The sequence below is a fragment of the Pelophylax lessonae genome (assembly GCF_965119305.1).
Source record: "Pelophylax lessonae genome assembly, chromosome: 8".
NCBI classification, from domain to species: Eukaryota; Metazoa; Chordata; class Amphibia; order Anura; family Ranidae; genus Pelophylax; species Pelophylax lessonae.
The window spans coordinates 288,816,521-288,833,232 of record NC_138775.1 but is presented as its reverse complement, the minus strand read 5'-3'; the positions used below and the strand labels follow the sequence as shown (position 1 = coordinate 288,833,232).

The following is a 16,712-nucleotide window of genomic DNA, read 5'->3' as shown; positions in this document are numbered from 1 at the left end:
AGTGTTTTGGGGGAAGTGCCTGCCTTTCATCAGGGCAAGAATACAGGGAAACTTTATTAGCAACTGTGATGGTGGATATATCCACCATATCCACCATCACAGTTGCTTTTAAAGATTCCCTGTATTCTAGCAGCTGACCTGCAACCAAGAGTCAAACGATAGGGCCCTTTAGGTGCTGTCAGATGGCGGAGAACCAGTATGTCAGTATAACATTCAAGTTCTCCAGCATCTGATATAACCAATTAGTCCCTATTCCTCCTACTGACACCAACAATGGGGCACTATTCCTCCACCAACACCAATGATGGAGCATAATTCTTCTCACTGAAATGACATAGCCAGTTAGGCATTATTCCTCCCACTAATGCCAATGATGGGGTACTATTCCTCCCACTGACACCAATGATGGGGTACTATTTCTCCCACTGATACCAATGATGGGTACTATTCCTCCCACCGATACCAATGTTGGAGCACCATTCCTCCTGCTGACCACAAACACTATTAGTTTAATCCCATTGACGCTGGGGCATTTTCTACTCCTGCTGACCACAGTCTGCCCCCTAAAGTCTGAAGGACAGTACTCTGGCCCTTTTTTTTTTAGAAAGTTTGAAGACTCCTGGTCTACATGCTAAAGCCTTATTTCTTCTCTTAGAGCAAAAATCAGATATAATTGTGCAATTATATCTGAATTGTAGATAAAACTAGAAAAGTAGTAAAAGCAAAATACATATACACCTTAACAGACACTTTACAGTAATCTTATGTTCAAAAAGACATGAACCAAAACGTCTACCAGCATATCTTTGCTTATTGTAATCCTACACATAGGCCCATATAAGCATCTATCTGTCTGCACTATAAACGTATTTTCAATAATGGCTGAGGATTACAGGGGAAAAGTAGGGGATTGCATTTAATACTTCTCACTAATTACTCCGTAGGGTCCCTCCCTCCAGGAGTCAGGCCAGTTGTTCCTTCAACCCCTGTTTCCCCTGTTCCTTCATTGGTCATTAAAGAAACTTCTCATTGCATCACCACACCAATCAAATCATTTAAAAATCTTTTAACACAAAATATATACCTATGCAGTCTGTTTCCAGAACAGCAATTGGTCCCAGGGGTCCTTCACCACCTGGGCCTGGCCGACTCAGCTGGTAGCGCACCTGGTAAGCAGTGACTGGCTTTAGGTTTGGAAGGGTAATGTTGTCCATTTGCTCCACTGTAAACAGAGATAGCAATATTAAGATGTTAGTAGATAGAACACATTTTTTTATCTAGATGCAAAGTTGGTGGAAAATACAGTCATACTGGCCTTAAGATGCAGTTTGCAGGCAATTGCAAGCAGCTTCAAAAATATCCAAACATATTGACCATTTTGTGACCAGAGATCAGTAATGCCCAGATGTGCCAAATTTAACAGTAGCAGCGTTCGCAATGACTAATTTGCATATATAACTCATACAAGGCTTTTTCGGTTGGTCGTTTTAAAAAAAAAAAAAAAACTCCTCAGTTTGTTATTACAGGTTGACAACTGAAAAAAAAAAAGCATGTATTTTTTAATACTGTAATTGTATCTAATCTAACAATTGCAGTATTAAACAGAGGCATGCTGCCATCTTCAGGCTACACTCTCATCTGTAGACTGAAGGTTTAGGCCCTCAGCCTTCAGGTGACAGTCATCAGCTTACATGATCTCTTCTGGTGGGCCTTAATGTCTCCTGGCAACAACTTAGAATGAAATGTACAGTATTATTTCACCTATTATGCTGGACCAGTCAGATTTCATGCCGTTCGGTTGATATAGGAGCTTGATGGATGATATGGGTCCATCTCCGGAAAAATGAGGAATTGGCTCCAGGATGAGCGCTCTGCTACGCCTCTTCAGTAGACGTGGTGGTTCCAAAGGGGTCGGTGGCACTGCAGACAGAAAAAGAACTATCAATATAATAAATATATACAATGTACTATTATAGGAAATGTGCAGTGGCTGGTCACACTCACATGTATTGTTAGGTGTCCTGAAAAAGTTTATCTAAAGAGAAAACTTTTCATTTGAATTTTGGATAGAGCAGATAAGGTTTAAAACCCCAGTGAGAATTTTTTTATGTCCCAGACATAGACGTGCGCAGGGGGTGTGCCGGATGTGCCTGGGCATACCCTAATTACCCCATACACCAGAGCTGATTATAAGGCAATACAGAATGCCTTCTTAAACTGAGCCCATGTCCTTGTGTTCAAAGGGGGGCACCTACCGGGAAGGAGGACCGACTGTGTTGCCTTATTGCAAGATACCGATCCTCTTGTTCCTCCCCCCTGCAGCGCTGACGGCTTCTCCTCCTCTCCCTCCCTGCACTGCAGGAGGATCAGTTCTAGCATCTTCTCCCCCATCCTGTCCTCAGTCACTTTCTCAGTCCTAAATATAAGGCATCAGGGGGGGTCTGTTTAGAACCCTTATATTTTAGCAAAGACCCTAAAAGGGCCGGTAAAAAATGTAAAAAATAAAAACAAAAAAAAGTAAAAAAAATATATATAAAAAAAATTAAACAAATGAAGGACTTGTTCACATGTGCTTTGCACTCTTTAATTTCTGCCATGGCTGCGAAGCATAGCATCACATCCATGACATGTGTACACCCCTAGCTACTGCCTCTGTTGCTCTGTGTTTGAGCTTTGGGGTGCACACCCTAATGCAATAGGCTACGCACACCTATGGTCCCAGAGGAGAGATTTCACTACACTTCTTCTTTTCTAGATAAAACAGGAAGTAGGAATACATCTCTCCAAAGAGAAGGGACATCCCCACTTTGACAGTTGGACACTGGAACAGATGTCTCCATTTGCAAGGTTTCCTCCTATCTCGTGTTCTGGTGTCAACTCAAAATTTTGGATTTCTCCTCACTTTCAGTCCATGAGACAATGGCCACCAGAATAAATAGAGAGGGTGTATCTTCCCAAGGGGAACAAAGAATAAATAATCCAAACTAAAAAAAAATAAAAATAAAAAATAAAAAGATTGGACTTTAGACACATTCTAATCATGTGACCCCATAATAAGAAGCAATCTGTGCCTGACCACAAGTGCTTTGTAATTTTTTTACTCCCCCTGATCACCAAGCCTTGGTGGTCACTGATTCTGAGGCATTTTCTACTTCCATTAAGCTGGCCCTTTGTTTAGAAAGTTTGACAACCTTACCTTGCCTGATGTTTGTCTTGAACCCTGAACTCTGCTCTTCCCATGAACTTCCTAATAAAGACAGGCCTTTGCACTTCCTATTGGTCAGATTATTGTGCTCTCTCCAGCCAATATCTCACTCTTTTCTCTCCTGCTGGTGTCCGTATCTTCACTACCATTTGTTACTGACCTTCGACTTGTTTCTTAACTATGCTTCTGCTTGATCCCAGCCTGCAATCACTCAATACCAACCTTTGGTCTGTTTATTGACTACACTTCTGCTTGATCTTTACCTGTTATATATGTTACTGGACCCCAGCTTGCTCACCTCCTGGTTGGGCGATCCTGAGGACTGCGACCTGGTACTAACATGCAGCAAAACCCTTCTCCACCATCAGGAGCTCTGGTGAACACCAGTTAGTGATTAGACTCCGTGCCTCAGGTGAGCCAATCATATACCAGGGGGACCTGCCCGTGTACTCTTCCTGTTGGCCTGCTATAGCTACTGGTCTCTCAGCCTGACCCTGACCATACAGTGCATTGCGAAAGTATTCGCCCCCTTGAACTTTTCGACCTTTTGCCACATTTCAGGCTTCAAACATAAAGATATAAAACTGTAAATTTTTGTGAAGAATCAACAACAAGTGGGACACAATCATGATGTGGAACGAAATTTATTGGATATTTCAAACTTTGTTAACAAATAAAAAACTGAAAAAATTGGGCGTGCAAAATTATTCAGCCCCTTTACTTTCAGTGCAGCAAACTCTCTCCAGAAGTTCAGTGAGGATCTCTGAATGATCCAATGTTGACCTAAATGACTAATGATGATAAATAGAATCCACCTGTGTGTAATCAAGTCTCCGTATAAATGCACCTGCACTGTGATAGTCTCAGAGGTCCGTTTAAAGCGCAGAGAGCATCATGAAGAACAAGGAACACACCAGGCAGGCCTGAAATACTGTTGTGGAGAAGTTTAAAGCCGGATTTGGATACAAAAAGATTTCCCAAGCTTTAAACATCCCAAGGAGCACTGTGCAAGCGATAATATTGAAATGGAAGGAGTATCAGACCACTGCAAATCTACGAAGAAGACCTGGCCGTCCCTCTAAACTTTCAGCTCATACAAGGAGAAGACTGATCAGAGATGCAGCCACCTGGGAGACACCAAACATGTGGAAGAAGGTGCTCTGGTCAGATGAAACCAAAATCAAACTTTTTGGCAACAATGCAAAACGTTATGTTTGGCGTAAAAGCAACACAGCTCATCACCCTGAACACACCATCCCCACTGTCAAACATGGTGGTGGCAGCATTATGGTTTGGGCCTGCTTTTCTTCAGCAGGGACAGGGAAGATGGTTAAAATTGATGGGAAGATGGATGGAGCCAAATACAGGACCATTCTGGAAGAAAACCTGATGGAGTCTGCAAAAGACCTGAGACTGGGACGGAGATTTGTCTTCCAACAAGACAATGATCCAAAACATAAAGCAAAATCTACAATGGAATGGTTCACAAATAAACATATCCAGGTTTTAGAATGGCCAAGTCAAAGTCCAGACCTGAATCCAATCCAGAATCTGTGGAAAGAACTGAAAACTGCTGTTCACAAACGCTCTCCATCCAACCTCACTGAGCTCGAGCTGTTTTGCAAGGAGGAATGGGAAAATGTTTCAGTATCTCGATGTGCAAAACTGATAGAGACATACCCCAAGCGACTTACATCTGTAATAGCAGCGAAAGGTGGCGCTACAAAGTATTAACTTAAGGGGGCTGAATAATTCTGCACGCCCAATTTTTCAGTTTTTTATTTGTTAAAAAAGTTTGAAATATCCAATAAATTTTGTTCAACTTCATGATTGTGTCCCACTTGTTGTTGATTCTTCCCAAAAAATTACAGTTTTATATCTTTATGTTTGAAGCCTGAAATGTGGCAAAAGGTAGAAAAGTTCAAGGGGGGGCGAATACTTTCGCAATGCACTGTACATAGTGAAAATATCTACAAATCAATGGTAAGTAAGATATGATAATACAATGTTCAATTATTTTAAACTGCTTGAAAAGGATGCTGATGGATGATATGCAAATCCACAAAATTTTAATATCCCGATGAAGAAGTTACAGCCTCTGAAATAAGTTGGCTTTATAAACCAGCTTGTCAATGGAATAAACTTGAATTTGGATTGGAATATCTTGATGTGCTTCAATTCTAGCTTCACTCATCTTTATCACAACCCAAATGTGGATACCTTTTAGTGCCCAGAAGCTGCCAGCCCAATATTCAGGTTCTCTGCACCACCGCCATACTATTGGATGATGATAACAATAATACAGGATAAATATATAGAGAAATGTTCCAGTGCTATGTATCCTATTTTCCAAGCAATTTATTTTAATGTCAGGCTTTTAATGTCACCGACCTACAGGAAGATTGAATTGTCTCACCTTTGACCAGTACACGAAATTTACGATTGTCCTGCCCACCGCTAGTAGACACACGACACTCCCATAATCCATTGTCATTCAGAGTCATGGTGGGCACGGTGAAAGTACAAGTGCTGCGTTCTGCATCGAGGAGAGCATTGCTGGCCTGTGTGAGAGAGAGAGGGAGAGAGATTGGAATCAGTTGGAAACAACCGATTTAAATTAATGTAATCAAAGAATACCTGGCCCATGGCTTACCATGATGACCGAACCATCAGGTCTCCGCAATACTATACTCCCCAGGACAGGCTGGGGGTTCCCAGATGCAGCACATGTCAGCACTGCTGGGGAATCCAGGTTGAACTCCACCTGAGATGGAAGATTGACGATTTGAGGATGATGATCTGCGGCCAAGGAGACAAAACAAAATAATAACTTTAATATGAAACTATTATTATATAGTTTTTATTATTAATTACATAGTTGGTAAGGGTAAATAAAGACACCAGTCCATCCAGTTCAACCTGTGTGTGTGTGTGTGTGTGTGTGTGTGTGTGTATGTTTAAATCAATATAATTTCCCATATCCCTGTATATTGCACTCACTAAGATGCCCATCTAAGAGTTTTTTTTTAACTATTGATACTCCCTGCTGATACCACTGATTAGAGAAGGGAATTCCACATCCTTACCACTCTATCAGTGAAGAATCCCCTACGCAGTTTAAGGTTAAACTGCTTCTCTTCTAATTTAAGGGACTGTCCACGTGTCTTGTCAAGCTCCCTGAAGCTAAGTAATTTTCTTCCTATGCTGGGATCACCACTGAGGTATTTGTATATTGCTATCATATCTCCTCTCAAGCGTCTCTTCTCCAGAGAGAATAAGTTTAATGTTTGTAGTCATTCCTCAGAACTGAGATCCTCCACTCCCCTTATTGGCTTTGTTGCCCTTCTCTTGACTCTCTCCAGTTCCAGCGCATCCTTCCTAAGGATTGGTGACCAGAACTGGATGGCATACTTAAAGCGGAGTTCCAGCCTTTTCACTCACCTGTCAAATGGTCCAGCGATGCGGCCACCCGAAGCCTCGATCTTCTTCCCTCTGGTCTCGGCGGCGCCGGCATCACTGGTGTGGGCACCCGGCTGTGACAATTTGCGGCTTCACAGCCGGGTACCCACTGCGCATGCGCGAGTGGCGCTGCGCGTCTTGATTGGCCGGCAATCTTCTGGGACCTCTGACACGTCCCAGAAGATTGCAGGGAGGGAGGGGGAGAGGAGAACTTCCGTTCAGGGCGCCGCGGCGCTCTGAACGGAAGTGGGAGCGGGTACCTGTCAAAACTAGGTACCCGCTCCCCCCCAAAAATAATTACATGCCAAATGTGGCATGTCTGGTGGTTATTAGTACCTAAAACGGAAGTTCCACTTTTGGGTGGAACTCCGCTTTAAGATGTGGCCAAACTAGAGTTTTGTAAAGTGGTAGAATTATAGTTTTATCTCTGGAGTAAATGAAGTACTCTTGTACAATGTACGCCATTAGTGATGAGCAGAGCTGCCCAGGGTTCGGTTTGAGCAGGGTTTGGTGACGAAACATATAGGGTGGGGCCTATCATTACACATGGGGATTGATTGACGGCTGTTGTCCGATCTGTTTAGCCCATAGAAACGCCATACCACGCTACATGCCAGTGAAGCCCCTCAGCTACTTTCACATTATGAGTGCGCATTCTTTATCTTTTAATAAAAAGGACTATATAGTTTTACACTATGAGATTGCTGTGATGTCTTACTTCTGAGAAATTGTGACTCCATATCCCTTACTGGCTTGGAGGAGGAAAAACTCTGGTTTATGAAAGACCTTTACCATCTGAGCACTGTTTAACCGTCTGTTGATATAGGGGTCAACCTGATCTGGTAAGAAGCTGAAATATGTGTTTCTTTTGGATGGGGCGCACCGCTCATGAGTTGGAATGCTATCATAGACTTCCTTTCTTTAATCACTTCGGTGTCTTCTGTATTAGAATGTAAAGATTTTTTTTTTTTTGCTTTTTTACTTTTTTTTACACTTCTAATGGACTTTATTTATTTATTGTCGAGTTCTTATTGGATGCATATTTTTCTCACTGCGATTTATTAAGGAATTTTATTATTTGCACATGTATATCTTTGCAGTTATACATACAGTATGTATCACTTTCATACAATGATGCACTGACACCTAGGGGTCTAGAACAATGATACACTGACACATAGGGGTCTAGAACAAAGATACACTGACACTTGGGGACCCCAGAACAATGACACACTGACACTTGGGGGTCGAGAACAATTACATACTGACACTTGGGGGTCCAGAATTATAACACTGACACTTAGGGATCCAGAACAATACCTTACTGACACTAGGGATCCAGAACAATTATACACGGACATTTGGGGATTCCAGAACAATGAAACACTGACGCTTGGGGATCCCAGAACAATGACACTCTGACACTTGGGGGTCCTGAATAATTATACACTGACACTTGGGGGTCCTAGAACAATGGCACACTTACTTGGGTGCCCTAGAAAAATGATACATTGACACTTGGGGGTCTAGAACAATACCATACTGACACTAGGGGTCCAGAATAATTATACACGGACATTTGGGGATCCCAGAACAATGAAACACTGACACTTGGGGGTCGAGAACAATTACATACTGACACTTGGGGTCCAGAATTATAACACTGACACTTAGGGATCCAGAACAATACCATACTGACACTTGGGGTCCAGAACAATTATACACGGTCATTTGGGGATTCCAGAACAATGAAACACTGACGCTTGGGGATCCCAAAACAATGACACTCTGACACTTGAGGGTCCTAAAACAATGATACACTTGGGGGTCTAGAACAAAGTTATAATGACACTTGAGGGTCCCAGAACAGTGACACACTGACACTTCGGGGGCCCAGAACAATGACACACTGACACTTGAGGGTCCCAGAACAAAGACATCATGACACTTGGGGATCCCAGAACAATGACACACTGACACTTGGGGGTTCAGAACAATGACACACTTGAGGGTTCCAGAAAATGACACATTAAAATTTGGGGGTCTGAAAACAATTACACAATGACACTTGGGGGTCCCAGAACAATGATACGCTGACTCTTGAGGGTCCCAGAACAAAGACATACTAACATTTGAGGAACTCAGAACAATGACACAATGACACAATGACACTTGAGGGTCCCAGAACAATGACACAATGACACTTAGGAGTCCAGAATAATGACACACTGACACTTGGGGGTCCAGAACAATGGCACACTGACACTTTGGGGTCTATAATAATGACACACTTGAGGGTCCCAGAAAACTGACACATTAAAATTGGGGTTCCCAGAACAATGACACAATGACACTTGAGGGTCCCAGAACAATGACACAATGACACTTAGGAGTCCAGAATAATGACACACTGACACTTGGGGGTCCAGAACAATGGCACTCTGACACTTGGGGTCTATAATAATGACACACTTGAGGGTCCCAGAAAACCGACACATTAAAATTGGGGTTCCCAGAATAATGACACACTGACACTTGGGGATCCAGAACAATGACACACTGATACTTGGGGATCCAGAACAATGACACATTGACACTTGGGGATCCAGAACAATGACACAATGACACTTGGGTGCCTGGACATCACACTTGTATCTTCACGCAGTGATTGGAAGTTTTACCTGACTTCTCACAGTGCTGTCCATGGTAGCCGTTGGAGCAGACACAGCCGCTAAACCTATTACAGGAGCCTCCACTTTCACACTCGCATTTCAGCGCACAGTTCGCCCCATATGTTCCTGCAGGGCACTCTGTATGTAAATGAGAGTCAAATAACATTGTATGAAACAGGACAGTCTGGAAAAAATTAAAATCTTGCATATTTTAATTCATCCTTTAGAAACACCTCTGTACTAAATTAAAGCATGATCAAATTTTCACTGGGGAAGCTAAAAGTGGACCCTTTTTTTATTTTTAGGTACACCATATGGCCAAAAGTTAGCTGACCATTATACTTCTTTGAGCTTGTTGAACGTCTCACTCCCAAACCATGGCCATTATTTTGGGGTTGCTCTTCCTTTGTGGCTGTGACATTCTCCACTTTTCTGGAAAGGCTTTCCATGAGATTTTGGAGTGTCTGTGGAAATTTGTGTCCATTTGAGGTCAGGTGGTAATCATTGCTGTATTTTGGCCTAGGCCGACAAGGCCCAGGCCTAGGGTGGCACTTTGCAGGGGGGCAGCAAAATAACCACCCCCGCCTCAATCTAAGACTCTATTAGCCACTGGTTGCTAGAGCCGCCTGGTGTCTAGCAACCAGGGACGTCACACCTTCTGCCACCCCCCCTCTCTCTCCCACCCCCCCCTCCCTCTCTCCCCCCACCCCCTTTCCCTCTCTCTTCCACCTCCCTCTCTCTCTCCCACCCTCCTCTCTCTCTCCCACAACCCTCTCTCTCTCTATTCTGCCTCTCTCTCTCTCCCACCCCCTCTCTCACCCTCCTCTCTCTCTCCCACCCCCACTCCCTCTCTCTCACCCCCTTCCCTCTCTCTCACCTCTCCTTCTCTCTCACCCCCTCTCCCTCTCACTCACCCCTTCTCCCTCGCTCACCCCCTATCCATCTCTCTCTCTCTCTCTATCTCATCCTCCTCTTTCACCCTCTCCTCTCTCTCTCTCTCATCCCCCTCCTCTCTCTCTCCCCCTCTCTCTCATCCCCCCCCTCTTTCTTATCCCCCCTCTCTCTCTCATCCCCCTCTCTCTCTCTCATCCCCCCTATCTCTGTCTCACTCTCTCCCAACACCCCCCTCTCTTTCTCTCTATCTCCCAACAACCTCTCTCTCTATCCCCCAACACCCCCTCTCTCTCTCTCTCTCTCTCTATCTCCCAACACCCTCTCTATCTCTCCCCCCATCACCCCCTCTCTCTCTTTTTCCCCCAACACACTCTCTCTCTCCCATCACCCCCTCTCTCTCTCTCTCTCCCACCACCTTCTCCCTTTCTCATCTTCCCTCACCCTCCTTTACCCACCCCCCTCTCACCCCCCCCCTCTCGTAAGATCTTAGGTGTTCTTGCTGGGACTTGTAGTCCTTCAATTTTGGAGGGAGTCACATCCGTTAAACAGGAAGTGGTGGGGCAAATTTACATAAGAGGGGGAGGGGGGCATCCAATTTTAGTCTTGCCTAGGGCAGCTAAAAAAGAAAAATACACCACTGGTGCTAATATTGGATGAGAAGACCTGGCTTACAATTGCAGTTCCAATTCATCCCAAAGGTATTCAGTAGGGTTGAGGTCAGGGCTCTGTGCAGGGCACTCCAGTTCCTCCAAATCAAACTGATTAAACCAATGGAAACACTCTGAGCTCTATACTTTTGGCGATAAAGGAAGGTTTGATGGTCAGGTGTCCACAAGAATTCAGCCATACAGTCTATCCTTGAGTTGGATTTAAATCCAGATTTACAATTTCACTATATCTTTGTTTTAGGCTTTTTAAGCTTCCATCAACTATATAAAATTGGTCTTCCTTTACCAAAATCTTATATTGAACAAAGTGGGGCTCATGATGGCTCCTGTACCTTTTTGACAATGGTTGCCAGTCCATCCGCTGCCACAGGAACATCCATAGGGGTCTGGGAGGCAGAAGGTGAGTCCCTTACAGCCCTGATCCCTCTTACATGTCTCCTGACAGTTTCTGCCAAAGTTCCCTTCTCTGCAGGCTGAAAAACAGAGAAACACATTCATCATGTCTCCCTTCATTCGGCATTATTTTGGGGTTCCGCAAAAACAAGGGGTAACTAACTTTAAGTGTATGTGAAGCAAAAACTTTTTATTTTAAGTTTTGGATAGAGTCTGGCTGGGGGGGGGAGGGGATTTTCGTTCACTTCCTGCCCTAGAGACACAGCAGGATGTAAAAGGAGACGTCACCAAGGCCAATGTCACCAGAACAGGTATCCCCTTGGGACACTTGTGCCCTTTGTTCACCTAAATAAATAAAGTTTTGGCTTTGCATGCACTTACAACCCAACTCTGCTTTTAAATAATGCCTGTGCCCCCCCCCCCCACACTGTTTTTGGGAAACTCCCCCTCAGTTCCAGTCAGGGGCAGACTGGCAACTTTCGACCCAGGGAGCAAGTACAAACCAGAGGCCCATGGTGCAGCGACTCGTCCCTCCTCTCGGCCACCTCCTGACCCCCATTCCAGGCTGAAGCTCCGCTCTAGGTACTCTCTACTTACTGGCCAGATATAGGTTCCCGACCGGGCTACCAGGGGGGGTTGGGGGGAGCTGGGACAGCTTGGTCTGGGAGTCAACAGGGGAGGAGAGTCTCCAGTGGGGCAAAGAACCGGCCACTACTCAGACAGTTTACACCATCCATGCTGGGGGGGGGGGGGGGGAGGCCTGCGCTCTGTCCTTGTCTTCATCCCGCACTCAGTAGGTCAGTGGTGGGGACTTTTTACTTCTCGTTACGAGGAATCCTTTAGGCATGTCTGTGGCAGAAGCCTTTTTACGGGGCAGCAGAGCGGCCCGGGGGGCAATTGCCCCCTGTCCCCCTTGCCAGTCCTCCCCTGGTTCCAGTTTTGACACTATGAAAGGAAGGGCTATGAGGACATGAGGTTCTAACCCCCTGGTGGTTTAACAACACTGCAACTGACTGGCAATGCAAGTTGAGGGATGAGGTTTAACAGTATTGTGACTGACCAGCAATGCAAGAGGAAATATAAATGGCACTATTACTAAACAGCAATGCTAGGTGGGGGAAGGGGGGGAGGGTTAATAGTGCCACCCCCACCTAGCAATGCGGGGGGTTAACAGAACTTCTTCTGACAAGCAATGGCAGTGTGGGGTTGGTTAAAATGTTGCCACTGATCAGCACTGCCAATGACCACCAGTGAAGGGGGTGGGGGGGGGGTGTCGGGAGCTGCACTTAAGGCCCTCTATAATATTTAAGTTGACCACCACTGTAGTGGAAAATATGTTTTAATACTTTCTTCGTCTGGGGGGGATCTGGGTAATCTACTGTTTGGGGGCATCCGGTTCCCCTACCCCTCTCTTCCCTGGACAGCTGAGTCAATAAGATTGCAAAAAGAAAATTAACAGAGTGAAAGTCTATCTGTCAGTGATTTTCTGGGCACAGCAACAAAGCAAATCACTATTAGGAAAGCTGGGGGGCCCAAAAAATCCATTAGCTCTTTTAGGGGCCTTTGCTTCATGTTCAAAAGGCCACCCTCTGGATTCATGGCTCAGGTATATGATATTTCCCTGATTAATTCTGAAGGGAACTTGACTTACCCTTCTCACAGCGAGGTCCCATGAATCCTGGGGCACAAATACACTCTCCACTGATGTCATGACACACACCACCATTTAGGCACTCAAGACAATCCTTTTGGCAAGATAGTCCCCACTTGTTCTCTGGGCACCCTGCATTGGAAGAGGAAAGAAGAGGGCAAAAGAATATCAGAAAAGTAGAAATCAGGGGGCTCAGGAAACACAGGAATGACAGTTCCTATTGCTGACCTCGTACAATGAGCCTGAAGAAGGCGTTAGCTAAGGGTGTTTCTCCTGTGAAGCCGCCACTGTACACCCCCGCCTGACTCATCTGCACATTGTGGAGAGTAAGCCGAGCGATCATGTCACTGATCTCGTTCTTGTAGGTGGTCTGGAAAAACGTTCCTACAATGGAAGTGTTAATATGTTAGCACAAATTATTATATCTGCATAGACTGTAGCCTGACTCTAGAGGATCAATCACTGGGAGCACTGACTCCAGAGGACTAACCGCTGTGAGCTCTGTCTTTGGAGAACCAACCACTGGAAGTGCTGCTTCCAGAGGATCAACCACTGGGAGCATTGACTCTAGAGGACCAACCACTGGCAGCACTGACTCTAGAGAACCAACCACTGGGAGAACTGGCTCTAGAGGACCAACCACTGGGAGCACTGACTCTAGAGGACCAACCACCTCAGAGTAATGACTTCAGAAGTCCAATTGTTTGGAGCACTGACTCTGGAGGATCAATTATTGGGAGTACTGACTCTAGAGGACCTACCGCTGGGACCATTGACTCCAGAGGACTAACCGCTAGGAGGGCTGACTTCGGAGGACCAACCACTTGACTTCAGAGGCTCAACCACTAGCAGTGCTTACTCCAGAAAACCAACCACTGGGAGCATTGACTTCAAAGGACCAACCCTTAGAAGCGCTGACTTTAGAGGACCAATACCTGGGAGTGCTGACTCCAGAGGCTCAACCACTAAGATAATTACTCTGGAGGACCAACTACTGGGAGTGCTGACTCCAGGGGATCAAATGTTGGAAGTTCTGACTCCAGAAGATCAACCATTGGGAGAGTTGACTCCAGAGGACCAATGGCTGGGATTGCTGACTCCATTTTTACCATCATCAGCCCAAAGCAATACTAACATTTTTATGGGTTCCACATTAACCTTGGCAGTTGGCAATATATAAACTCACATTATTTTCCCCCCTTATCCTTACCATTATATTTCCACATTATATCTGCATTTGAAGGCTTTATCACTTTGGCCTCTAAGTGCGCGTCTTGGTTGATGCTGACAGTTACCGTCACACTCAAAGGAGTCAGATCAGCTGTGGGGAAAAAAAGCAACAGTTTGAGTATTATAAGGCTTACTTCTCATTTTTTTGACAAACAATTAGGAGGCATGGCAATGAGGTCAGATATTTTGCTAATCTGGAGCACCAGGCATATTGAAAACACCACCATTTTATAAAAAAAAAAAAAAAAAAAAAAAAACAATTAAACAGCAAATCAGCATTTTTGCTAGGAAATTGCTTTAAACCTGCAAACATTGTATATTTTCTGAAAGCAGAGGCCCTGGAGAATAAAATGGTGCCTGTGGCAATTTTTATATATCACATGTTATTTGTGCAGCTGTCTATCAAATGAAATTTTTCAGGAAAAAAAAGTACACTTAAATTAATTTTAGTGCACAGAAACCCAATAAAATACACAATTAAAAAAAAAATAAAATAGGATGTGTCGAGTGAATAGATACTAAACATATCAATTGATTGTGCCCGTAAAATGACCAAACTACAGTGCCTAAAACTGCCCAGAGACAATGAATTAAAAGACTTTACAGGTTATCAATTCAGAGTTAATTAAAGGAGTTGTAAAGTCTCATAATTTTCACCTTAATGCATTCTATGCATTAAGATGAAAACCTTTTCTGCCTCCCCTGCCCCCCAGATCCCCTCCTCTTTGATCGTTCCAGCAACGAGCATGAGACCAGCAGCTCCAGCTGCTGTCTGGGGTCCTCATTGAATAGATTGATAGCACCAGGAGCCATTGGCCGTCAATCAAATCCAGTGACATGGGAGCTGGGGGGGGGCGGGGCCGAGTCCTGCTGTCTGTGTCAATGGACGCAGCAGCAAGACCAGGGAGCGCGCCCGCATGGGTGCCCCCATGGAAAGCGGCTCTCGGTGGGGGCACCCGAAGAAGAGGAGCAGCCAGGAGCGACAGAAAAGGAGGATCTGGGCTGCTCTGTGCAAAACTCTTGCACAGAGGCAGTAAGAGCCGGTTCACATTAGAGCGATCCGACTTGCCGGGGCGACCTCACAAGTCGCGGTGCGCAGCTCGCACCGCGACTTCGGAGCGGCCACCACGGACTTCATATCATTGAAGTCAATGCAGGTCGCTCCGGGTCACCCCAAAGAAGCTCCGGACCCTTTTTCTAAGTCGGAGCGACTTGTGTCGCTCCTATTAGAACGGGTCCACAGCTTCTCTATGGCAGGCGACCTACGGCGACCTGTCAGGCGACCAGGTCGCCTGACAGGTCACCCCAGTGTGAACCGGCTCTAATTATAACATGTTTGTTATTTAAAAAATAAATAAATAAACAAACCTTAAGACTTGGTTTACATTAGCGCGACTTGTCAGACGACTTGTCAGCCTGAAAAGTCGCGCTCCCTCGCGGTCCATTGACCGCTACAGGACCCGTTCTAATAGGAGCGACACAAGTCGCTCCGACTTAGAAAAAGGGTCCTGTACTATTTTGGGGCGACCTCGGAGCGACTTGCATAGACTTCCATTATGTGAAGTCTGTGCAAGTCGCTCCGAAGCCGCTCCGAAGTCGTGGTGCATGGCAATGCATAAGTCGCCCCCGAAGTAGTAAGGAGTCGTGTCGCCCCAGTGTGAACTGACTCTTACAATCACTTTAATTAAGGGCCCTAGAATTATTGCTCTCACACCGATGCTCCCAGAAACACCTCACATGTGTGGGCGCAATCACCATTTACGTATGCGCGCTCGACCTATGCGCTCATTTGCATTTGCACATGCAAGGGGAGATGGGGTGTTTTTCTTCTCTTTTTCTTTTCTGTTGAACTTTATGGTTTTTGGGCAGGTGACAGGGACTCTTTATGGAGAAATCAGGGGTCTGGAAGTCACAAAATCCTAGTTACTTCCAACTTCAGTTGTCACAGAGGAGATTGGGGAAGCAGTTGTCCCTACTGCTTACCATGTACCTGGTAAGTGGTGGGGGTAGGGGGGGTTGAGATGGGATTTAGGTCCTTCCCAGTGCTGTAAAAGTGGTTACTTTTACATATATATATATATATATATATATATATATATATATATATATAAAACATATATAAGCTGCGCTAAATAATAGATGAACCATGTAAGTGAATAAACACAATATTCAATATATAAAATGACCAAATAATAAAATTAGCAAATGATAATAAAAAAAAAACATGCAAGTGAATAAAATCAATAAATATAAATTATATATAATATAAATGAGACAAATAACCCGTGGATTTTGAGACAAAGGGTTGGCATTAGGAGATACATTCTACCCTTACATCCTATTGTGGATATCCAGGTTCATCCAGGCTTCATTGGTCCATTTAGGCTCTGCTTCTCTGATCCATCTGTCGGTAATAGACAAGCCTTTCTTATTTTGGCTTCTGGTAAGCAGACCTACAGTTGGTGGCGGATTGCTCACTGGCATTGGATATTACACAGCATTATATATATTTCTGCACTTTGTGTCACCTTATTTGGGAC

General features: G+C 44.7%; 1 protein-coding gene across 2 annotated transcripts in view; it reads right to left on the bottom strand.

Moving 5' to 3' along the window:
• TIE1 (tyrosine kinase with immunoglobulin like and EGF like domains 1) overlaps nucleotides 1-16,712 on the bottom strand; it is a 73,927-nt gene that overhangs the window by 32,558 nt on the left and 24,657 nt on the right. For both annotated transcript variants that reach the window (XM_082264799.1, XM_082264800.1), the window contains exons 3-11: nucleotides 14,153-14,263; nucleotides 13,171-13,326; nucleotides 12,943-13,074; nucleotides 11,231-11,371; nucleotides 9,346-9,474; nucleotides 5,859-6,004; nucleotides 5,622-5,766; nucleotides 1,762-1,920; nucleotides 1,085-1,222 (exon numbers count right to left, since the gene is read on the bottom strand). In XM_082264799.1, coding sequence (XP_082120925.1) covers nucleotides 1,085-1,222; nucleotides 1,762-1,920; nucleotides 5,622-5,766; nucleotides 5,859-6,004; nucleotides 9,346-9,474; nucleotides 11,231-11,371; nucleotides 12,943-13,074; nucleotides 13,171-13,326; nucleotides 14,153-14,263 — 1,257 coding nt within the window. The remainder of the gene's footprint in view (nucleotides 1-1,084; nucleotides 1,223-1,761; nucleotides 1,921-5,621; nucleotides 5,767-5,858; nucleotides 6,005-9,345; nucleotides 9,475-11,230; nucleotides 11,372-12,942; nucleotides 13,075-13,170; nucleotides 13,327-14,152; nucleotides 14,264-16,712) is intronic.